Raw genomic sequence first — 27,036 nt, forward strand, 5'->3', positions numbered from 1 at the left:
TCAAAATTAATGCATGCCGTTGCAGTTTCACTTTCTTGTGATCTTCTGGGGTAGTTTAAAAGATCTTATAGCCATGTTTTAAACACTTAAATGGTTGTTTGTTTGTTTGTCAGATAACATTGTGAGAAATATGACCGTTAAATATCCATGCTTCTGTCTGCAAATTCATTCATTGCCTTTTCGTAATTTCAAATGCATCTTCAGTTTTAATAATCTAAAATCAACAAGTCGTCTCAAATCTAAAATGTCGCAGCCTCCAGCTTAACGCAGACGCGTAGAGCTTACGTTAGAGGAGAAGGTTCTTGAGAGAGTGATCTCGGACTTGTTAATGAAATCGTGAACTTCGTGCATGTGTAGGTTTTGAAAAGACTTGCTTAGATTATGAATTTCTTGAAAATATATTTGCATTTTAATGTATGTTTGTATGTGTGCGTGTTTGTGAGGGGGCGTGTGTGTGTTTTGTGAAATGTGTTATGTCTTGAATAATAAATCGTGTGTCCACAACAATTGTATTTGTGTTGTAATTCGTCAAAATTGTCTATGATGTTTGGCACTTCCTATTTGTAACAAATAAAACTTAATTAATTCAGAGCCATTTATAGCGAACTCGAACACGAATTACTCGCCTATATGGAAAATGTCACGTACGCATGTACATGTACGTACATGTATGAAGCACCACGCTCACTTTGGGATTAATCAAAACAAGTCGGTATGGGATGTTATTCGCTTTTAATCTAATAAAAAAACATTTTTTGAAGAAAACTTTAAACATAAACATTACAGGAGTACAGTTATGACATGGTACATGTACATGAATATGGTTTGTTGTATTCTTATATGATTGTGTACACAATGCATACAATGTATATTCTTGGTAAACCGGAACTCTCTGAAAACCGGACGATCAGGCCGGCCCCCAGACCGTCCGGTTTACAGAGAGTCTACTGTTATACATCTATCAAGTCATATATAATTGTATTCTATCAAATCATACATTGGAATTCTATCAATTCATTCATTTGTGTTCTATCAAGTCATTAATTGGTGTTTTATCGAGTCATACATTGTTGTTCTATCGAGTCATACATTGGTGTTCTATCAAGTCATACATTGGTGTTATATCAAGTCATACACTGAATTTCTATCAAATTGTGCATTGCCGTTCTATCAAGTCACACATTTGTGTTCTATCAAGTCATGCATTGTTTTATTATCAAGTCATACATTGGTGTTCTATCAAGTCATACATCAGTGATCTATCAAATATTGCATTGGTGTGCTATCAAGTCATACATTGGTGTTCTATAAAGTTATGAATTGTGTTCTATCAAATCCTACATTGGTGTTATATCAAGTCATGCATTGATGTTCTTTCATGTCAGACACAAGTGTTCTATCAAATCATAAATTGATGTTCTATCAAGTTATACATTGGTATTCTATTAAGCCATACATTGATGTTCAATCAAGTCATACATTGATGTATGATCAAGTCATATATTGGTGTTCTACCAATTCATACATTGGTGTTGTGTCAAGCAAGTCATACATTAGTGTTTTGTCAAGTCATATGTATGTGTTTTCTTAAGTCATACATAGGTTATTGTCAAGTCATACATTGATGACTTCAAAATAATATATTGGTTGATATATCAATTCATAAATTGGTGTTCCATCAAGTCATACATTGGTGCTTTATCAAGTTATACAATGCTGTTCTATCAAACCTTGCAGAGGTGTTCTATCAAGTCATACATAAATGTTCTATCAAGTAATACATTGGTGTTCTATCGAGTCATACAGTGGTGTTCTATCAAGTCTTACATTGATTATTAATCGAGTCATATACAGGGCTCTCGCAACTGGGCGACTTCGGCGACAAAGTCGCTTAAAGTTTCAAAACTTCGCCATGTTCCGACCTCAGAGTGAAAAACACTTTGCCTTAATTTTTGCTTTGCGGCATTTACAAAATTTGTCAAAATCCTTGGGAATACACAACACCACAATAGTATTGAAACCGAGTCTCTGGGCGTATCTTGATTGCCGATACAGGCACCGCTGAGTGAAACGCTTAGCGACATCAGCCAATAGGAGCGTTGTTCCAGCACAGTAGCGAGGGATTACGTCCGATCACACGATCTCGCTTATTGATAGCTAATTGAAAGCAATTATCGTGTAAAAATGACACAAACCGATTAATGCAGGCATGTAACCTTTGTTGTTTGCCGATATGTTAATGGAGTAGAAGGGTGGGTATATTTAATTGAACGTAATTCGTCTTCGTCCGTATACATTCACGTTTCTGCTTTCACTTCCCCAGGTGTGATATCACACGTTCCACTTTCTACTTAATGTTTGTCAATTAGCGTTCTTATTGCCATTTTGCGAGATTTAAAAATATTCTTGGGTAAGAATGATTATTCATATAATAACAATTCGCAAGGTGCTTACAATTTCTTATCAATTTAAATACTGATTTGTTTTATGGCGACCGAAATTACAAAAAGCTGACTTTATTGTTTTTGGTACGGAACATGTCGGATGTTAATAGGTTGGCTAATCATATTATTTGATATAAAAATTATGTCTTAGTCGTCTGCTAGAATAAGTCCCATTTAGGACCGATTACTACATTTCCCCCTGATTCTGAAAACTTCTCGCTATTTCTAAGAACTTCTCCCTACTGTGAGCTGAGGGAGAAGTGACTTCTCCCTAAAATCTGAGCCAAGCTAGAGCCCTGATATATTAAGTGATCTATCAATTCATGCAATGATGTACTTTCAAGTCGTTTTGGAACGACACTACCCATATGCATAAAGCCTATTTTTCCCATACCGCTTTTCAATTATGACCATAATGGATTCAGGATTTGGTGATGTATATGTCTGCAAGTATTACATCTGCAGTAGTCTTACCATAGCAAATTGAGGTATAAACACCAGTTATCTTGTACCTTTTCAGGTGAGGAATCTAACATACATGATCAGCAGACGTGAGAAAATGAAGAAGCAGTTCAACTCTGCAAGGGAAAGTGTCTTCTATGCTACCTTGGAGGTATTGACTGACAAGAATCTCAACCTCTCAAAACGAGAAGTGGACAGAATCGTCCAGTCCTACAAAGATCTTCCCCCACCATATGGTAACAGTGTGTTGAAAAAGCACAAGATAACTCCCACTAATTCCCGCGCACCCAGTGTCGCATCTAGAAGGTCGTCTGTAGACTCTACTTCTGGGAAGCGGCATTCTGTGGACCTGTCTGGGAACGATGTAACAAATAATCAAACAAAAACAGAAAATCAACAAAGCAGAAGAGGTCGACCAAAAGGTAGAGTGTCTTCAATAATCCAGGAAGATAATAAAAGCTCACTTAACACAATCGGTACCAGTGATGATAAAGGAAATGAATCTGATGACTCTGTTGATAATACTCCTCAGACAAGTGAAGTTCACACAAGGATTGTGCAGTCAGACATGGAAACTAGTGATATGAAGCTAGAGACTTTAGAGGGTAAGAATGAAGGCCGTAGAAGCGTTGGGCGGCCTAAGAAAATCAACAAAGAAGAAGTAATCGAAAAGGTGGAAGAAGAGAAAGCTAAGCCTTCTGGAAAGAGAGGGCGTCCCAGGACTAGCTTGCCAGAAATTGTGGAAAAAGAGACGGAAAGCTGTGCTAATACAAGCGAGAGTGTGGAGAGAACCAGTGGCAACTCTGTGTCAGCTGAGAGGAGAGAGAGACGCCATTCTGTCGTAGCCAAACTGAGTGAGACGGAAAAGGAAGAATTGGTAGAGAAATACCCAAGTGCAAAGTTAGTGTCCGATCAGGTGAAAGCTGAGCTAAGTGGGTACCTTACGAACAATAAACTTGTGGTAAGTAACAGTATACGTCACAAAGTACAGACAGCACTGTTAAATGGTAAACATAGGAATAAATTTGGTAAAGGAATAATCATTGATCATACTCAAAGTAAGATTGACAATTTCTTTGTTAAGTCTCCCCCGCAATGTGATCCCACTTCGCTGAACAGTCCAGTTAAAAGTGTCTCTAGAGTGTTAAATGAACTGTCACCAACAAGGGATCGGTTAGAAGCCAATAATGTAGAGAGGACTACAATATTGCGTAGTGGTGTCAAGGTCACTGACTGCCATATAAGTACAAGGAGTGGAAACACTCCAGGTAGAAATTCTCCAGCTATGTCTGAAAAAAGTGAAAAGAGTGATTCGCAGTTTTCACCAACTATTAGAACCAGGCGACATCTCGATAGTATGGGAGCAAATAGTGTCAAGGACAAACGGTTTGACAATGACAGTAACTATACAAGAAGTAGCGCCTCCACACCGGAGAGCAGTGTTAGCGGAAAGAGTAACACAAGAAAAAGTGAGACACGACTACGGACTAGGTCTGCTACACCTGTCGCTAAGGACTCTGACTCAGAAACAGAAAATATGTACAGTGAAAGCAAGCTGACAAGATGATGAAAACTACACTGAATGGCAGCAATTTGAGTTGTTGTGGGAAAATTGAGTCTAATGCATGTGGGTAAAGTGTCATCCCAGATAAGCCTGTGCAGTAAAAAGGCATATGCATTAAGATGAGTTTTACCAAACGTGGCTCATATTTAAGCTATTATGTCAAAAATGGCAGCTAATTTAATTCATTATTTTTGTGTGGATTATATTTACAACATTTTTAATTTTCATACACGTAATCAATTTAATACTTATAAATGTTTGTGTTTTATTTAAAGGCTGCATTCATGTTTTCACATTCATGTATTCCAAGAAGTTTAATTTGCCATTTTGATCACACATTTTTGCTGTGTTTGAACTTGATACAGTTGAACTTAAAAAGGATATAACAAGCCATGTTCTTAGAAAAAGGGGCTTAATGCATGTTTAAAAAGTGTCGTCCCAGAATAGCCTATACAGTCTGCACAGGCTTATTAAAGATTACACTTTCCACTTTTGTGGAATTATTCGTTTAAAGAAAGACTCTTCTAAACAAAAATAAAGTCTATGTGAAAAGTGTCGTCCATGATTAGCCTGTGCTGACTGCACATGCTATTCTGGGGCAACACTTTAAAGTGCATGCATGTAACCCTGTTTTCTGGGACATATGCTACATGTATGCTAGTATAGGGCATTCTTAACTAAAAATGTATGAGATTTTAAAAAGGCACTTTTGTGAAGTGACTAAATTAATTCAAGAGATATTTCTTACAATTGTAAGGTATTTTGTAAAATAGTATATAATATTAAGATGTTTAATGAATAAACACTTGAATAAAAACTGGAATAAAATTGCTCCCAATTTTGTTGTTGTATGTGAAATGAAAATCGCTTCACAGCTTTATAATTGAAAATAGGTCTGTATCATGACCAATATGGTTATAGCATTTACAATACCGTTATAGCATTGACAATACGGCTATAGTTTCGACAATATTGCTATATAATTGACAGTTCGACTATGCGGACTGTACAGGCTAATTTACGCACATTCATATAGCCCGGTTTTCTTAAAACAGGGCTCTTTTAATCTGGTTAGAGTAACAAATTACATGCTTTGTAATGCTATAGGTACCCATTGTCGTATGATAACATCCTTTCGGACCCGAAAATTTGGCTACACGTAACTTCTGAAATCGGGTCCTGATCGCGTTTATTCTCTAAAATTTCAGTGTACAACACGATGTAATGCATCTCGGTATGATGTACGAATCGGTTCAAAAGTCTGAATCGTATCGTACGGTTTAGCTAGAACCGTATCATACGCTTTATAGATGTGCGAACTATGGTGTACGGATAGGTCCAAAAGTCGTATTCGTATCATACGGTTTAGTAAGAACCGTATCATACGGTTTATAAACCCTATGATACGCTTTAAACCATATGATACGCTTTTAATGCTTTTGGACCCGGTTCGTACGTTAAACCGTATGTTTCGAAACCCTATGATACGAATCGTATCAGACGGTTTATGACGGGTATTATTCAATGTCCAATCAACCAATTTATAGATTTATTCAGTGTAAACCGTATGATACGGTTTACGCTAAACCGTATGACACGAATCGTAAACCGTCTGATACGAATCGTATCATACGGTTTCGCATCAAACAGTTATGTGTACAATCGGTCCAAAAGTCAAAACCGTCTGATACGATCGTATCGGACGGTTTATGGTCGCACAACCGTATGATACGGTTTTAGCTAAACCGTCGGATACGATGGTATGATAAGAATACGACTTTTGGACCTATCCGTACACCATAGCGAACTGTCCAGGACAATTACGGTTGCCACGATCTGTTTGTTTATACGATACAATTACATTCATTTTGCTGGGAGTGTTCAGAAAAAGTCCGCGATCTGACACTATTACCACGATCTGGACTCGCGAATAGATAGACTTGTCATGCATTCTAATACGTTACATCAACCGTTATGGTTTAGGACAGCGTTTACCACGATGTGGAAGAACGATAAGTTGTGATACGTCGCGGTTCGATATGACAATCCCGATTAAATTGATCGTATACAAAGGGCATATTGACGGTAATTAGTGTTTTTTTTTCAAAAGTAAGACTATCTTAAAAAGTACGAATTCAATGATTGCTTGCCACACGTATTTTTTACACGATCGTTAAAATATTATCTTTTATTGTTAAAACGAGTTGTCCACGGGTCACTCTAAGCGGTCGCATAAAAAAGTCGTAGAGAATAATTGTTAATGACGTGAACTTTAACACCTCTAATGCGCTATACGCATGCACGATATCGATTACTGGGCTTGCTGTAAAATTCTCGTTGAAAAGTTTTGTAGGTTTGCGTTGGAGTCCGACTGGAGGCATGTTTTAAATAATAGGAGTAAGTGTATAGACAAGGACTAGATCAGACTCCACGCATCACCCCACGGCTACGGGCGGTAACCACTGTCATCACAGACAATCATACCAGATCTAGAAAGATTTTATTTTCTGTTCAAGTATTATATTATGAAAAGTAGCATCATTTTCTTATTAAAAAGTATAGGTTCATAATTAAAAAATATATAAATAAAAAAACGGCAGAAATAATTGTTCCACATGGCTCGGTTATCATCAAGTCAAATTTCTGCGCGGAGGTTGGGACTGGACATGTGGGCAAATTTAATATGCATTAAAGCAATCGTTTTAATAAAAAGCTTTATTAAATAGATTTAATTATAAATTGTTGAGAAACAGTATTAAGAAACACTATTTAAAAAAATCAACACTTTAATCGCTCATTAAGGCAAACCATTACTACCCTAGCAACTCCGGTGTTTAATCCGAAGGTACATGTATCTTTAACGACATTTAATTCCTCGTATGCAATTAGTTACCACTGATAGCTTAAGTCATGCCATCACGTAAAGATAATTTCCAACTTAATACGCATATAGCCTATTATGGCTTTTCAAATTGCTCTACCAATCCTTTATTAATTCTCCATTTATCAAAGTTAGTCCTCCATTCAACAGAAACCATTTAATTGAAGCCGATCTTATCGACAACAACAGTTAACTCATAATGGACGTGGCCTTCTGACGTCGTTACTTATATAACTGCGATTGTTACTAAAATACACCGATATGTCTAAAAACCTCTGGATCTTCATCAAGCCATATACACGCATTTGTCGCGGATTTTATCCGTATGCATTATTAGAGTTATCTTATTATTATTATTAATGTGCCTTATTTCGGTGGCCATTAGCTTTCTCTCTGCCTTTATGCGATCGAGTTATTTCGGAATCTGGTTCTGGTATGCCATGTCACAGTTTACATTCCCTCTAAGTCTATGTGATGTCATAGTTAACCTTCCCTCTTAGTATTAATGACGTCACAGTTTACCTCCCATCTTAGTATATGTGACGCCACTGTTAACCTCTCGTCTTAGTCTATCCGACGTCAAAGTTAACAACCTATAAATAATTGCGGCGTCACAGTTTACTTCCCCTCTTAGCCTGTATGGCGTCACACTTTACCTTCCCTGGTAGTATATGTGAATTGAATTCGCAATTTTTCATTTGCGTTAATATGTTCTCCTTTATCACAATGGTATAGATTGTCATTTGCGTTCATATTGTCTCCTTCATCACAATGTTATAGAATGTCATTTGCGTTCATATGTTCTCCTTTATCACAAATGTATAGATTGTCAGTTACGTTCGCATGTTCTCTTTATCTCAATGGTACAGATTGTCATTTGCGTTCATATTGTCTCCTTAATCACAATGGAATGCATTGTCATTTGCGTTCACATGTTCTCCTATATCACAATAGTATAGATTGTCATATTTGGTCCCAAATCGCAGAAAATGTTCCTTTGTCATATGTATTGTTATTTTTCAACGCAAATACTTAAACCCAAATCTATACCGAACACAATCTATATAAATAAGATGTAAATTTGTAAATATATAAGTAACCAACAATTAAGAATTCAATAATCGGAAAAAAACATGTACGATATAAATCCGAAATATTAATATCCAATAAATCCAATAACTAAATTCTCAACATTCTCAACACATTTTTACTACACCAAATGTGTTTATACAATAACAAAATTCATGAAGTAATTAAAAGATATTACCGGTACTTCTGCTTGAAACGATGAGTTTTGGCACCAATTCCACTTGCTTAATTTACTAAAAGGCAAATGACAACGAATTTTAATTAGGATAAAAATGTCGATTGTTCCTACTCATATCTGCAAACAATTATGATAGCTTCGGCTTTAATCTTTACCTTTTTGTATATTATACTCTAGCGTACTAACAGTTTATAGTATATTCAATAACAAAAATCGTCAAAATCTCTTTGAAACACATGTTTCTTCATAATTATGTAGACTTAACTTTTTATTATGTAGACTTTACTTTTTTGGTTATATTTCATTATGACCGAATTAAGAAAAAAGATCGAAAACTCGACCTGGAATACGATCCAAAAAGTGTATGGTCGGCACCGAAAATTAAAATAACTGAAAATATGCATTGGCGTCACCTCCTGTCCTTTGCACCACATCCTTGGCATGGGCTCCATCTCTTTTGGAAAATTACAATATTATCTATTAGACCGACAACTGGCCAATGTTTTTGTGCATGCAACAACGTGTATATGTTCAAAGCAATGGTTTTATGCTGTTACCGATTTTTTTGGGTGGAAATTAGCTGGTCACACAGGCAAAATACAGCGATTTCTTGTTAATATCTTCACCATGCCACAACTTATAAAGGTAATCACGTTTCCAAATGGGTTGTTATTATATGTTCCTGTACATACCCGGATAAATAAATCTTCGCTGAATCATCGCACTTCATTGTCCGAAATATGTTGAAAAAAAAAACACCTGTAAAACTAACTCACTCTTTACAATTATCCATGACATTTCAAAACATCCGGTCCTTAGCGCCACCTCGGAAATTAGCTCATTGGCTCATTTATCAATGCATCGCAAAAAAAAGGTGGAGCCCGTGATTAACTGCCGTGATTAGGTCCCTTGGCGGAAAGGCATAGTGAAAAAGTTTACATGTAAATCGTAAGTTGTATCAATTTTTTAAGGGTCGGATCGATCCGACCTATGCCACGTGCTGTATTGCTATGTGCTGCATGTACAAAACTCCGAAATGCGCATGCAATTATAAGAAATGTCACACAGAATAGTTGTCCTTTCTGATGCGCTCGTAACAATCGCGTCACAAAATCAAACAAATGTCGCCATATAACAATCAGCTTCTTCTTGCTCAGGTATAGATTGCATAGTACTTTTTGATTTGTAAAAAATGTGCTTATTGTTTTGTGCATATTTAATATAGAGAACGATTTAAATCAAATTGACAATTTTGTAGATTGGCATACAGGGAGTTTCTTTTACAGCAAACTTTCCGCTTTTATAGATTTTTTTCGTTGAACGGAAGTCTCATGTAAACGAATATTTGAGTCGCGTTCTGCGAAAACCGGGCATAATGCATGTGCGTAAAGTGTCGTCCCAGATTAGCCAGTGCAGTCCGCACAGGCTAATCAGGGACGACACTTTCCGCTTTTATGACATTTTTCGTTAAAATGAACTATCTTCTTAGCAAAAATCCAATTTAGGCGGAAAGTGTCGCCCCTGATTAGGGACGACACTTTACGCACATGCATTAAGCCCAGTTTTCTCAGAACAAGGCTCATTTAGTCTAGGCGGAAAGTGTCGTCCCTGATTAGCATTAACCTACTAATCTGGGACGACACATTTCACACATGAATTATTCCCCGTTTTTCCAGAAAGATGTTTTCTTGGTACATGTTTTACTACTAGGTAGATTCCCTCCCGAGCTACTGAGTCTGTCAATAAAGAAAACACGACTCTGGCCTGATTCATTTGCGTATAATCTGTTTTTAAATAGGCAATATACATATAAGTATTATATATATACATTACATATACTCAAAGGCGTTCATTATTAACTAATATTCAACATAATAATCATGGACGCATATAACTGAATTAAATACTGTGCATAAACATACAGGGGCAATTCTATTTTATCTCAATATGTTCCTTCAAACACGAATTCACAATAACGTTTCGATTGGGACACGTTTTCTGTTTCAAACATTGATTTCATTTTAACAATAACAAAGCACTAAATCGGCAAAATTAAACGTAGTATCATACAACTGCACGAACACCATACATACAGCAAGATTCCATATAAACAACATATATATGAGTCGTGCTCTGTGAAAAGGGGGTTCAATGCGTGTGCGTAAAGTGTCGTTTCAGATAAGTGGGTGTAGTCCACACAGGCTAATCAAGGACGACACTTTCCGCCTAAACTGATTTGTGCTAAGAAGAGACTATCTTTAAAAAAATAAAATAAATAAAGGCGGAAAGTGTCGTCCATGATTAGTCCTTGCGAACTGCACAGGTTAATCTGGGACGACAATTTACGCACATGCATTCAACCCTATTTTCACAGAGCACGGCCCAATTATGAATCTGAGAGAGCGGACAGTACAGTATTACGCAATAAATAAATGGGACACGTTCTGAGAAAACGCGACTTAATTCATGTACGTAAAGTGTCCTAGCCGAAACGCACATCCAGTGTATACTCCTATAAATATGAGGTCGATTTACATCGACCTCATATCGTTTAACGTTATTTTGCCATAGCATCGTTCCGACATGAATTCATGTCGGAAGCTTTAACGGCATCAAATTCATATAACAGCACAGAATAATCATGCAATAAATTATTAAACATAAAATATAAACATTATTTTACTAATTGCATTAGAAAAATGTTTATACAAACTTACAAGTAATGATAGTCCAGACCTTAAAACACTACCACTGTTCAAATTCCATATTGTTTCCATATAGCACTGTGTAACTTGAAAGTTGCATATTGTTACCTCATTGGTCGGTTATAAATACATTGTTTCTCTATATATAGTATTCGATTTAGACGAAAATAATAATTTACGTGCAATGTCATATTAGTTTTCCATGAAAACTTTGATCATGCCGTGTGTGTTTATTAACTTTATTAATTATGTTATGCTCGTTTTTGTATTTCATAAGGAAGTATAATGTGTAGCCCTTTTTGTTAACTGATTTTATATTAGCATTTTGTTTTAACAATTTCAAATTATTTCACTACATTACTTTAAAGTTGTACAGAGCAACGCTATCATAGCCTGGTAAATATAATAATACAAAGGGTAGTAAGGCATCATGTCATATCTATTAATCGTAATACAAAATATATGTAAATGTAATCGTGTAATCGTATTTCACAACAATACTTTACAGTTGTAAAAAGCACCGCTAGCATAGTCTGGTATATTTAACAATAAAAACGGCATTAGGGCCTCATGTCATATTTATTAACCGTATTACAAAATGTATGTAAAAGTAATCAACAAACACGTAAACATAGTTTGCGTAAGGTTTCTGTAATATACCAAGGAGCAGTCATAATACATCAGACATATTTACAGTTTCACCATAAACACATAGAAAACATGAAATATATACAATTTAAGTACAGTTCATATGACAGAAATTTGGCCAACTTAATAGATACAATACAATTACGACAAAAAATAGGCTACATCCTTTGAAAATCTTGCGGCACAAGTACATTTTATGGAACACGCACTACAGCACTTGCACGCCATGCATTCACATGGAGATTGTTCGCATCCTTCGCAACATGATAATTGAGCGTTTTGACTTTCTCCTGTAATTTCGAAAGTTTGAAGCACCTGACGTCTCAAACACAAATTTTCGGGGTTCTTCACCATATCGGCTATTGCCTTTTCAGTTGTCTTCAATGAGGCGCTAAAGTTATCATATAATATAAGGCTCAGTCCTTTTCGCCCATCTCTCGCACAACGTCCTGCCTCTTGCCAATATGATATCACAGACTTTGGACACAACATCAATATCAGGGATATCTATCCCCATGCCTAAGGCTACTGTCGCAAACAAACATCGAATTGTGCTGTTTTGCGATGGAAATTCTCGAAGAATTCTTGCCTTGGAACTTTCATGAGTGCACTTATGAAACATCTCCACCAACAAATTTTCGGGCGAAACCACACGACCTGCATAGGCTGAATCCCCTAGACACTCTTTTACAGTGACAAAAATCTCTGACACTGTATCGATCGACCTACAATATACTAAAATCTTCTTAGATGATTTGCCATTTTCCTTTAGATGATCTATCAGCCATTTTAACTCTTGCTCGTACTCCTTACTTTCCTTTTTCCTACAATAAATGAAAATATTTTCTCGGTTTGGTGATTTCGAAATTATGTCGGTGTTCTTGGAGTCTAATTGCAAGACTTCAAAAATATCTTGTTTGACTTTCATTGTGCTTGTGGCTGTTAAAGCTAAAACGGGGGCTTTAAAAAAGCTACGCAGCTGGCACAGTTGCTGATATTCGGGTCTGAATTCCTCACCCCACTCCGAAATACAATGTGCCTCGTCAATCACTATGAGTGATATGCGAGTCTGCCACGTGTCTGTCAGGAACACATCTCTCCATTTTGGTTTCAAAACCGATTCTGGCGAGGCGAACACGAACGTGAAACGACCTCCAGCTATATCTGGAAGAAACGTTACATACAAACGTTATATATACATGTATATCCACACAGGCTAATCAGGGACGACACTTTCCGCCTAAACTGGATTTTCGCTGAGAAGAGACATCATTTTAACGAATTATTCCATAAAAGCGGAATTTGTCGTCCCCGATTAGCCTATGCGGACGGCACAGGCTAATCTGGGATGACAATTTACGCACAAGCATTATGCCCAGTTTTCTCAGACCGCGACACATATCTCGGTCTTAGAAAAGTCACATGTCGAGCGGCGACAGCTCTTTATTAGTGCCTAGGGTTTGGAATCCGGTGACTGATGCGGTATTTACTACCAACTGATCAACTTGCGACCTAACACAAATATTGAAATTGAAATATTCATATGAAAAGTTTAATACTTTTTTTTATTACACATGTTTTAATAAGTATCGCTTATTATCAAAAGTAAAGATTTTTTTTAATACTTGCAATCTCGATTATATTCGCATACATACCATTCAGCATATCTTCGCTGGTATCCGCGCTAATTTTAGCGCACGAAAAATTCCAGTCTCGTAATGCTCCCATTTGATTTTCCATCAGAGATAAAAGAGGCGAAATTATCAATGTTAATCCTGAATTGTCACTAACCATTGCATTTAACACAAAACTGAAAGTTTTACGGAATCCAGTGGGTAAAAATCCTACACAATTCCGCTTTTTTGCAACTGAAGCTGCTATTTCAATTTGCTCATTTTTCAAATCAAATGCTATGTTGTGTTGAGATCTTCTTTCTTTAAAACGAGAAATTATAGTTTCTTTTTCCATTTTAATCGGCTGCTCAAAAAAATAATCGAAAATCCAATGCGCGTGTCGTGGGGTCACCCGTTCCGTGTATCCAGTGCATTGACATTGTATAATGTTATGCAATAGATTCTGGACTTGGACTTGGTATTCGTTGTTACGTGACTTGTCCGCGCACCGCTTTGAATTTTTTGGCACTGTCCCAGAGTCCCCTATAGCCACTGGTGGCATCGAATATGCAAACCGTACATTGTGAGCAACAGAGAGTTGAAATGGGTAATATTATATAAATGTGTGACTAACTGACTATAGGGAACGCAGGGTTAGTGATTCTTAAAAGAAATGTTGTTTTTCTAAATGGCATTGTGGTTAAGCGTCATGCAGAAATGGAGACATGTGCTAATTGCGCCTCTTCGTTTAAGAAAAAACCTGGTGGATCGGGATATTATCGTTACTCGCTTGAAAACAAATTAGGTTCAAGCAGCAATATCACTGCTCGCGAACACTTGGAATATGTGACTGGTTCGAGCGTCACGCCTGACTCCAAGAAAAGAAGTGGCAAATTTCTCTGTCATGAATGTTGGAACAGGCTTGGAAATTCATTCAAATACAAACAGTATGTAAAAGACTTCTTTGAAGCTACCGAACAAGAATCGTACGTGTCTTCGAAAAGAGCCGCTAGTGATATTGTACAGTCGCCTGGTACATCATTCAAAAGGCCGAGATACACAAGCACTCCTGTGAAGGTGAGTACAGTTTTAAAACAATTCATGATCGAATGTAGTCTATTAAGATGACCAGACAGAGCCTACTTTCTTAAATTTCTACAGTCAATTTGGGCCGTTTATTAAGTACGTCACGCTCGGAAACGGCGGAAAATTTTTCTCGTGCACTTCGTGCCGACGCGCGTCGAATACTCAAGACGATTCGGGGCATGCTCGTGCAACAAATGGCTGGAAAATTGTCTCGAACACTTCGTGCCGACGCGCATAAAATATTAAAGACAACTAGTCTGTATAGGGTGTATTGTTATGCTTACGGTATTGTGAATAAGGGCCATCTGGCGCACGTGATACAAAAACTAGTCTTTTTCAGCAGCTGTTAATAAGCTTTGCAATGTCGTAACCTCATGAACTAAAATGGATTATGTTGATATTGCCTGTCGTTTAAACGTTTACTGTTTTGTAAACGTTTGTGAGCATAACACGAAACGCGACCGTTTAAACGTGATACCCTTTGTGACAACTGTTCATAATTTACTTTTCTACTATTTTTAAACTGTAAGTCATTCAAATAATGTGATTGATCTTTTAAGTGTTTTTTTTTTAATACAGTTTAATAGGGAAGTGTATTATATATTAAATTATATTTTAAATATGTTGTGACAGGGGGAAGGGAGGGGGTTAACAATTGTCTAAACTTGCGTGACACTTAAGGGGCGGTCCCATAAAGCCTACGGTCTTTTAACTTACAAATGTAAATACAATTAAAACTACAGCTACAATAAGTTTTATTTCCGCTCGTGTCAAGTATATGTTGTTGCTATTTCAGTGTTATGAATGTCCAAACATAATGATCGTGTGGTAAAGCTGTAGAATTGTGCCCTGCTGATAGCCCACCCGTTTAAGATGATATTAACGCGGCGATAAGGATCTGTTAACGGGCAGCTGTGGCAACGTATCCCTAGTTCCCCTGCTGAGAGTATCACATCGGCGCATGTATTGTGTCCGCAGATTAGCATTAACAATGCGTGTATTGTGACTGATAAATGGGTCTTGATGGAAGCACGTGACGGATGTCATGATGTGCCCCCCCCCCCTCATTCGTGCAGTTTTTCTGTGTCGTAGCTGTTTGTCTCGCATTAGCCTGAAATAACAGGCTACTGTGGGCAAATTACTTGTTTCCGTCCTTATTTTAACATATATTTATAAATTAAGCGTTGGTGTCATCTGGGGTGCCGGTGTGGGGCACGTGACTTTATTTTGTACGCACGCAGAGTTTTTCAATCATCATTTAAATTATTTGTTAGATAAGACAACAACTGACACCACCAATTAAGCTAGTATGCAGGGTCAAATTAAAGCAGTACGCATAGAGAGTCGGGGTTTCATACTCCTTATACGATTGTCAACATAAAACAATCAGCCGCGTCGGAAGCATTCCGGTATTGGGGCCGCAAAATGATTAGCCTTGTGTATTTTTCATTGAGAACTCTCCGATCATAATATCTATTTCATCTATCGAGACATTTTATCTTCATTTCTGGCAGTATTTTGTTATTTAAACAATAATCATGTGTTACATATTTTCTATATTTTCATTCAGGCTGCGCGCAACTTTAACAATTTTACAATTCATTAAATTCGTTAATCAGTACAATTTTGAATAAATCAACAAAAATACGGTAGATTTTCTCTGTTGACCTAACGATTCAAAGATGCAGTCAGATTATCGGTCCATTGGGTGAAGCATTAGATTCGGTGTTCGATTCCAATGTTATCCAGCACGAAATATATCGACATCGGTACAGGGACTGTAACCGAGACACAAACGTGAGTAGGATCATTGAGTTATTGCACGATGAACATCTGTTCACGAATGTACCTGCGCGTTACCATAACGCATTTCCTGGTTATGTTTATAACATAAACCCAAAGCAACCAGTTGGATTTGCAGCAAAAATCAAGCAATTGTCGCTGCGCCTCGATAGGCTTAAGAAAGTGGTGATAGACAGTAAGTAAAAAAAACAATTGTGAATAAACTTGCTTGAAAATAAGTGTGTGCGTAGCTAGTTCTGATTTCAACGCCCAGGTACGAAAAAGAATACATCGGGCTGCATCTTTGAATCAGTTGATTCAATATTTCCAATTAATATCTATGAACCTCGCTCTGTGAAAATGGGGATTAATGCAAATGCGTAAAGTTTCGTCCCAGATTAGTCTGTGCAGTCCGCAGAGGCTAATCAGGGATGACACTTTCCACTTGTATGACATTGTTCGCAGAAAGAAAATCTCATCTGAGCAAAACTCCAGTTTAGGTGAAAAATGTCGTCTCTGATAAGCCTGTGCGGACTGCACAGGCTAATCTGGGACGACACTTTACGCACATGCATTAAACCCCCTTTTCACAGAGCGAGGCTCATATTTGTTAGATAATGGTATAAGTGCTTGGATTTCAATAATTGAATCTTTTCTACATACTTAAAGTTTCATGCGAACAATTTCCGTTAATGGGAGATTTGTATTGTTGTGTTCACTGTTTGTAGTCTCCCTACATGCCAGCATTCATAAAATACAATTCATAAATAAGACACATTTTAAGTGGAATAGCTGTTTTTGTAATGCAGTCATGTAAAATGTTTGTATTTGTCTTCTGCGGAATGTGGCCTTTATAAATGGTTATGGTGCGACTTTGTTACGTATCGGTGCTTCTGGGGTTTTACACTTTTTTTAAAGCCATTCGTGTTTTGTTTAAGCGTGTAGATACATACGTGCGTGCGTGTGTGCGTGACTTTTTATCTGTGCGCGCGTGTGTGCGACTCCGTGGGTGCATGCGTGTGTGTGACTGTGTGTGTTCGTGTATGTGTGCAATTGTGGCTGCGTGTGTACGTGTGTGTTTTTTTAATTGTTTGGTCACAGATCTCGTGCTTTATCTGTTCAATCAATATTAAACTTAAACATTTCGGTTTTTTGTACAATGTATTGCTGGTTAAAATGACTGTATAATATAAAGTTTTAATGCTTTTAATACATATTTAGAGATTTGAGTGCAACGGACAAATAAATAAATACTTATAAAGTGTATACGTTTAAAAATAAAATGAGAATAAATCAATTATGCAGTTGATTTCTTTACAATTGGTCAGAGGGATAATTCATAAACTATTCAATTTATTATACAATATTGAGAATGTTTAAAGTTATTGAAATTGACAATACCCGCGACAGATGGCTACAACTGTTTTAACCACATGTTGTTCATCACTAAACACCTTCACAAATATCGAATTTTACATTTCACTAAAATGTATTACTTCCAAAAAATAAAGATTTCATTTAATATTGTTTACATTAAACGTTTAAATGAATGTGTCACTTTAGCACTTTTCCGTTTCTTTAGGCAAAAAGATTATGTTTAAGGTCTCTTATTTCCATAAAAAATAATCTAATAATTTAGAATTGAGAATAGGTAGTTAACTCAACTTAGTAAGCATCTTTCTTCATAGTGTAATAGTAATACCCCTTACGTACTTAAATAGTTAAGAAATTCATATGAAAAAAACTAATTGAAGTATGTTTTGCAGATGTTCATAATATTTTGGATTCTTACGTTTAACTGTATTCAGAGTAAATTATGATTTGGTTATATGTTTATACTATGTGTATCGTTATGTTTTATATCTCTGTTTCTATGTAATTTACTAACATCATCTTTGTTCTAATAATACCGAATAAGTCCTATATTTCGTTGCGATAGGCCTTACTAATCGGTAACTATATGCTGATCGTTTCTGTTTCTGTTCATTTACAGAGAAACATCGTACAGAGATATTTATTATTTGTTCATATGTTTATACTATGTGAATCGTTAGTTATGTTTTATGTTTCTGATGCTATGTAATTTGCTGACATCATATTTGTTATGATTACCGAATAAGTACTATATTTCGTTTGATAGAGCTTAGTGATCGGTAACTATATGCTGATCACTTCCGATTATTTTGATTTAAGGAACTATTCGATAATTATTATTGTGTACAGAATGTTTCGATTATTATTATTTCTTACGCATAATGAGCTACTCCGCTTTTTCATGATGTAAAAAAGTTTAGTTCATTTACGTTAAAGTATGTTTTTTTACTTGTGAGTGTGTTCTTGTTTGTATGAGTGTTTGTGTCTGTGCGCTTGAACGGGCGTACGTGTGTAGTTTTGCATTTTTGTTTTGTTTTATTTGTGTTTATTTCTTGTTAAAATATGTTTTCCTCGTGTGCTTCGTGTGGCATATTGGATTGAAATAAACACCTTCCACATATTCTTTGAACAAAATGTGTTATTTAGTATTATTCCTTGTTTCCTCACAAACACAGAATTTCTTAAATCATACCTTTCACTATGTTGTTCAAATAATTACTAATGTATACAACTGCTGGTTTTAACACACACACACAAAGGTTTCATTTATTAAAAGTGTACAGAAAGCTTAAATATGCTTTGGTCTGTTGTATAACAACAATTGGTCATGTGTAACCTATGAAAAATTAATTTCGTTCAAAGTAATTCAAAGTAATTCTATAACCGTCAAAAACACTTCGTGTGTTGTTTATGTTTATTTTCAAAATTTACAAAACTGTTGTTCTTCGACAATTTCACACATTTAAGAGGTAATCGTTCTCATTTTGGTCTAACTAATGACCATTGTATGTATTAGCAAAGATTTAACAAGAAAAACTGAAAAAAAGCTGAAATCAATTTGCTATAGGAAAACGACGGTAGCCGTTTAGACGTAAGCGGGGTAGCTTACGTCTAATTATTTGGACTAATCCAGTGTAGACTGAAACTGTCGTCCCTGAACTGAGACGATATTTTGCGCACATGCATTAAACCCGGTTTTCCCAAAGCGAGGCTCAAGTATTTATGACACAGGATTAAACGTAAGATTCATTGAATGTTTTCCAGACGAATCACTGTTTTGGCATCAAATGGCGGAGGATATACACATGTTCAATAACAATACAAAGAGTAAAGTATAAAACTATTTGATTATCAGTTGACAAAGTAGAAAATATTCTTTATACAAATTTGACACTTTTACATTGCATGAAGATATCATCAAGATATGCAAACAGCATGTTCAAGACAAATATGTGTTAACAAGTAATACATATGTCATCACGCAGTATACAAACGTTGTATAAACAATTACCGGCAAAACACATTCGCCATGTACTTGCGCGTCTGTAAAAGCGCTCTATACGTAATCAGTTTTGAACAAATCTTCATATTTAAACCATCAATACTAAACATGCAGCAGCTTTAAGAACGATTTGTATGTTCGAAAATCAATAATATATTAATTCAAATAAAAGTCACTTTTCACTTATATACACTTACGAAACATCCGTGATCGCCTAAAACGTACCTTAATTATTTTCTACCTTGAATTTAACTTTATCAAAACGACGATCAGTTTTTAATAGCGTCCTACACATATTTGTACCTGACAACTCGCAATGAAGCATATTATTCTATAAAATTATGCAAATTAAAATCTACAGTAATGCGATTACGTTTCAGTAAAATATTTGAAAGTGTGTATGCTGGTTAAATCATTAACCTAAAAATTTGAAATGGAAATAAAAAAAACTCCAAGGTACAAAAGAACACGGATATGTTCTTTAAAATTAATGCAATGATAAACCTGTTCATATAAAGATATGAATCAATATTTGAAAGAACTATGTTTGGCAACACAAGAAGCGTTCTATAATATCAATATGAACGGGGCTGAAAAAAAATAAATAAATTGTATTTATTTGTCAAGATCATCATAGAACATTGGGCCAACCATGTATCAACCAAACACACCCATCCAAGGGATCTGAGGGTCATGGATTGTAAGTCCCAAGGTGGAGGGGCATCGGGGGGGGGGGGGGGGCTAAAATTCGATTGTTTAAAAAAAGTACAGCGGTCGTCTGTGTGCGAGCTTCCATTATTTAGCACATGTTTAACACTATGAGTAAATCATATTCGCGTTTTATAATTTATCTTTGAAAATGACGCATTAAAATGAACGTTGATAAGTTTCAATACTGGTATTAACTATGGTAGTCCAATGAAATAACTGTTTGAACTTGGAAAGGATATGACAAATTTAATGTTTATTATTTGAATAGATTTTTTTTTCATTTACTGAACTATGGTTAAACACAAATAGTACTTTGAACACTATTTGAACATGATCAATAAACACGTGGGTAAACATCTGCGATTTGCTCGTGGTTTATCTTCTTTGTCTTGCAAAACTTCGTGCCAAACAACGAGCGCGGCGTCATTAGCAATTATTGGTTAAACATTAGACACATTGCGGTGTGGCATTTGCCATTATTGGTTTAACATTCGAAACATTGCATATGTCATTTAAATGGATAGAATTACAACTACGTATTCACCATGACACATTGTTCGGTGCATGTAACAATGCGAAGCATTAATTTAGACAAATAAAGACAAGGACGTGTGTTGACATCGACAATAAACCGATGCAGTATTTATACGATCCCTACTGTTTGCTATAGCTAATAAAATGAAGGAAATACATGATAACTACAATTGGCACAGTCAGTGCCTGTTTTTTTACAGTGCAATCATTTACAACAAACTAATTTTGGCAACAGTACGGAAGCGTCAAGACGATTTATAGGACATACGTTAATGAAAAACTAGTTCGAAGAATAAATCTGTTAATGTATACACTAAGATCAAACCAGAGTTCAAAACTGCTATCAATCAGATCATCGTTTTTAAAAACATTCAGAGCAGTTTCAAAATGTACGTGAAACTTATTTTACATAAATAAACTAAACTGTATTACCCATGTATGTCTAGCGCCTAGAAAAAAGGCCTTGGCAAACAGCGTAGACCCAGATGAGACGCCGCATGATGCGGCGTCTCATTTGGGTCTGCGCTGTTTGCTTAAAGGAATTTTTGTAAGAAATATTATAAATATAGGAATACATATACTATACATCCCTAATTTTGTAAATAAATTGATCCAATTTAAAAGGATGGGAGAGTCCACTAGGCATAAATGGGTTTACAAAACATCAAACGCAACAACTATTCTTACGGCTATTTTTTTAATGAGTCGACACCAGTCCAAATCCACGAACCCATTATTCGATTTAGGAAGATATCAGTGACTTAAGCTGGGTATAAGTTTGCCGGTATTATTAACAAAGCATTATAAATTAAGAAAGCTAACCAAAAGTTTGGTGAATAATACATAACGAGATTCAAATACAAGTACACATTATTAAAGCTTCGATTTGGGAAAAATGGGCTTAATGCATGAGACTTAAATGTTGTCACAGACTAGCCTATGCTGCTATGCAGTCCGCACAGCCTAATCAGGGATGAAAGTTTCCGCTGTATGGTATTATTCGTTTAAAGGAGGTCTCTTCTTAGCGAAAATTTCCATTTTAGGCGGAAAAAGTCGTGTCTGGTTAGCCTATGTGGATTGCACAGGTAAATATGGACCGCACATGCATTAAGCCCAGTTTAATCAAAACGAGGTTAATTTTATGAACGGAACAGTGGGCAGAAAGTATAAAGGCAGCCATGTCTCCAGCAGGGAGAACTGGGGCGGAGTGATACACGCCCACAAACGGAACTCCAGCTTGACAAATGAGAGCGCACTAATCCAATGTTGAATCACTTAAAATCCATTTATTTCGAAGCATTACTTTATCCGTTAGTCGAAGAAAGGCTGGATCACTGCAGCTGCCGATGTGACGAATATTTAATGTCGTATTTATTCAGATACAGATTTTCCTCGATATATTCCGAGTGTTTACGGAAATCACCAAGTGCGTTGGAGATGAAGATAACTTCGAAGTTCTTATACCTTCAAGCAAACAAACTCAATCACACAACACAATTGTTCCATCAGCACGAAGATACCAACATATTCATAATAAACATACGAGCGGCGTTCTGGGAAAACTGGGCTTTATTCAATTAGACTTCATTTAACGAACAATTCCACAAAAGCGGAAAGTATCGTCCCTGATTAGCCCATGCAAACTGCATAGGCTTGTCTAGGATGACACTTTTGACACTTATATTAAGTCCAGTTTTCACAGGTCGAAGCTGATGTAGGTCATCTAATGAACGGGTGGCAAGATCTTCCTCTTGCGTTTAATCTTCTCCTTCAAAGAAGGCGCCAGTTTCACCGACTGCGGTCGGTCATAGACGCCATCTATCGTCTCGGGCGAGGACTTGTACGTCTGTATGATCTCCAACTGCAGTAGCTGACCGGACAGACTGTTCACTTCCTGTTCCAGGTTCTCCAAGTTGTCCGTGAATCGGTCCAGGTCGGTTTTCAGCGCACCGTAGGATTTCTCGCTGGTTTCCAGTTTCACAGCCAGCATGTCTTTCTGCTGTGCTTTCTCTTGGATCTTGTATTGAACACCATTCAAATCTTTCTCCAAACCGTCGAGAAATTTCTCCAGTTCTTCAACCTGCCTAAGCAGTCTCTGTCTCTTTAACTGTAAATTGTAATTTTTCTTAGTTTGTGATAGTGTTATTTTTAGAAAGTCCACCATGCTTTCCTTCTGTGACTTTTCCCCATATTTCATTTCCATTTGCTGCTTGTACACGCCAAAAGTCTTCTCCAGTTGATTCAGATCCGCTTCCAGCTTTTGGAGTTTTTCTTTGTTGTTATGCAGGAGTATATTGGCTGACTTCACTGCTTTTTCAAATTTCTTTATTTTCTCTTTTTGTATTTTTAAATCTTCCACTCTTCGCTTAGCCATGGATCGAGTTTCTCGAATGTAGTCATTTAGTTCATACATATAGCGTTCATCCCTGTCCAACCACATGCGCGATATATCCAACATCGATTCCATCTTTTCCGTTAAATCCGGAAACAACCGAAGAATCGGAAACGCTTTGAGATCACATGCCACTAATATTCCTTCGGTAAATTTCGTATGCGAAAACAAGTCTTGATGCACACCGTTTGCATAACTCTTAATTAATATTTGCGTATCCGTAAGAGTCCTTTCTATATCCGTCAGATAGTTTGAAACCTCTTCTGTGTATCTAGCCGACACATCCAAATGAAACTCCGTGTTGTTATAATAACTTATACAATTTCCACGCAACCTATCTAAAACACTAATTTTGAACTTATTCACAAATATAGTTAAACCATCCATAGTGTTTTTCAAGTTCTCCCAAAATTCGGATATAAACTCGATTTCGCCCTTGTCGAATTCACATTTCTCCCTGAGTTGATTCAGCAAGGCGACTATCTCCATCTCGCTGTCGAGAACCTTGAGTGTGACGTTCTTGCGTCTGAGCTCATTATTGGCTTGCAAGAACTGTTCGTTACAGCGGACCAGGTAGCTCTCGAAGTGCTCCTCCTCGTTCTCGCTACACTGGTAGAAACCAAGCTTGATGTGCGTCAACTCCTCCTCCGACTCACGGATCTGAAATGCGCAACGCACATCTTTGAGTAAAGTCTTTGGTTTAACATGTTACATGTATATTCAATATTATTGCATACATTTGTGCATCCAACGGTTTGTACTGTGAAACTTTCATTTTTTTTTTACTTATGTCTTTACAACGACGTCGTAACTCCTTACCGTTAGATATTACTTTTTATGACTTAGTAACACGTGCAGACGAATTATTAGGTCGTGGGAACGTGCCAATAATGTATTTGAATGCGTCAATAACTCATGGGATGACTTAGTAAGTCGATGGGACGACATAGCTACTGGTAATTCGTTGGAACGACTTATTAATTCGAAAGAACGAGTTCATTAACGCATACTTAATACATGCATGTTCATCAATAGGCGATGCAAGGAGGCTAACATAATTTCGGAAGACATAAATCGGATAGAATCGCGCTTTTAAAAGCTTTTCAAACTTTATGCATTCTGATTCTGGTTGATTATGTCATTACCACGAGTTCGTTATCTCGTTCCAATGAATTACTAGGTTGTTATCATGAGTAAGCTATTGTGTTGCCACGATTTACTCAGTCGTTCCCACGAGTAAGATATGTTGTTACCAAGACTTACTACGTTGTTCCAGCGGCTTACGACTTCGTTCAAACGAGAAAGTTATTCTGTTCCCACGACTTATTAAGGGTACAAATACGGCTTCTAGAGGGTTCTCACTGCAAATGTTGACGAACACACTGAACTACAGACCGGACAAATAGGGATCACAAAAAATGAGGACACTGTGCTCAGGTCAACTCCAGCGTATCGACGCTGGTATTTTATCATTTTTTATGATAAAATGTATCAATGTTATGAGTAAACTATTGTTAAATCTATTAATTGAATAATATTATTGCTCTAGTTCAAGGTAAAAACGGCATTTTGTTTGATGTCAAATAAACCTAGCGTATGGCCGAATAACTATATTGTATATCTTAAAGCATAAAGACGTTTGCTAATAAAATTGACAGTTTGCGGTCAAATGAACCTAGCGCATGGCCGAATAACTATATTGTATATCTATAAGCATATAGACGTTTGCTAATAAAATTGATGTTTTGTGGTTAACGGAGAGCGACTAAAAAAAACAGTTTAAATTATAGGAATGTACAAATACGAATGAATAATATTTAAATGGATTAAATATACACATTACTAATAAATGAGTAGAAATAACACAATCCATTTAGGTAAGTCATAACAACTATTTGAACCTTATTCCGAACCATAGAAAACAAGCAAATTCGTTGAATTGATATCCCCCGCCAATATAATTCTGGACACAAAAGTTTTATATTTGACACTTAAAAAAGCATTTTTTCAAGATACAAAGGGCCACAACTCCTTTATTATTCAATGGTGTACAATGCCATTTGGCGTGCATCATCCTCTTATCCATATATATATACTCATACCAAGTTTCAATGAAATCCGCCAAAGCACTTCCAAGATATGGCTCCGGACACAAATAAAGCATTTTTCCAAGATACAAAGAGCCATAACTCTGTTATTAACAGATGGTTTACAATGCCATTAGGCGTGCATCATCCTCTTATCCATATAAATACTCATACCAAGTTTCATGAAAATCCGCCAAAGCACTTCCAAGATATGGCTCCGGACACAAAAGTGCCGGACGGACGGGCGGAATGACGGAAAGACGGACGGAAGGACGGAAAGACGGACGGACGGACGGAAGGACGGACAACGCCTATGGCGGGGGATAATTACTTTGTCAGAAGGATCGTTTGGTATTATTTTGATCACGTGAACATGTTAAACAAATAGATTTGTGAATGGTCGAACATTTTTATCAAATACAAATGACATATCGGAATCCAATCAGTATTTGAGGTGTCTCGTGTGGAAAGGGGGTTTAATGCATGTGCGTTCAGAGTCGTCCCAGATTAGCCTGTGAAGTACAAAAAGGCAATTCCGGGATGACACTTTAGGTTTTTATGATATTTTTCTTTTCAAGTAAGTATCTCCTTATTGAAAATCCAGTTTAGGCGGAAAGTGTCGTCCCTGATGCGTGTATGCGGGCACCACAGGTTAATATAGGACGCCACTTTATGCACATGCATTAAGCACAGTTTTCTCAGAACGAGGCAAATAATGTTTGTATTGTATCTAACAAAGCACTGGCTAAGTGATCCTACCTTAACCCATTTATGCCTAGCGTCTCGAAAAAATGCCTTGGCAAACAGCGTAGAACCAGATGATACGCCGCATGATGCGGCGTCTCATCAGGGTCTGCGCTGTTTGCTTCAATGAATTTCCGTAAGAAATATTCTAAATATAGAAATAAATATACTAAACATCCCTTATTTTGGAAATAAATCGATCCAATTTAGAAGAATGGGATAGTCCACTAGGCATAAATGGGTTAAGACGAATGGGCTCTATGGGCTAAGCGATCCTATCTTAAGATATGGGCTAAGTGTTCCTACCTTAAGACATATGACCTTTATGGGCTAAGTGTTCCTTACTCAAAACGTATGAACTCTATGGGCTAAGTGTTCCTACCTTAAGACGTATGAACTATATGGGCTAAGTGTACGTACTTTAAGACATATGAACTCTATGGGCTAAGTGTTCCTACCTTAAGACGTATGAACTCTATGGGCTAAGTGTACCTACCTAAAGACGTATGAACTCTGGGCTAAGTGTTCCTACCTTAAGACGTATGAACTCTATGGGCTAAGTGTACCTACCTAAAGACGTATGAACTCTGGGCTAAGTGTTCCTACCTTAAGACGCATGAACTCTATGGGCTAAGTGTTCCTACCTTAAGACGTATGAACTCTATGGGCTAAGTGTTCCTACCTAAAGACGCATAAACTCTGGGCTAAGTGTTCCTACCTTAAGACGTATGAACTCTATG

General features: G+C 36.7%; 2 protein-coding genes across 5 annotated transcripts in view; one reads left to right on the top strand and one right to left on the bottom strand.

The window, feature by feature from the left end:
- LOC127879952 (protein Jade-1-like) overlaps positions 1-5,302 on the top strand; it is a 34,461-nt gene extending 29,159 nt beyond the window's left edge. The window contains exon 16 of the mRNA XM_052427086.1: positions 2,965-5,302. Coding sequence (XP_052283046.1) covers positions 2,965-4,473 — 1,509 coding nt within the window. The 3' untranslated portion in view covers positions 4,474-5,302. The remainder of the gene's footprint in view (positions 1-2,964) is intronic.
- A 13,924-nt stretch (positions 5,303-19,226) lies between these two features.
- Positions 19,227-27,036, bottom strand: part of LOC127877984 (uncharacterized) — a 34,137-nt gene continuing 26,327 nt past the window's right edge. For all 4 annotated transcript variants that reach the window (XM_052424326.1, XM_052424325.1, XM_052424327.1 and 1 more), the window contains exon 3: positions 19,227-24,125. In XM_052424326.1, the coding sequence (XP_052280286.1) occupies positions 22,797-24,125 (1,329 nt within the window). In that variant the 3' untranslated portion in view covers positions 19,227-22,796. The remainder of the gene's footprint in view (positions 24,126-27,036) is intronic.

The sequence above is a fragment of the Dreissena polymorpha genome, chromosome 4 (assembly GCF_020536995.1).
Source record: "Dreissena polymorpha isolate Duluth1 chromosome 4, UMN_Dpol_1.0, whole genome shotgun sequence".
NCBI lineage: Eukaryota > Metazoa > Mollusca > Bivalvia > Myida > Dreissenidae > Dreissena > Dreissena polymorpha.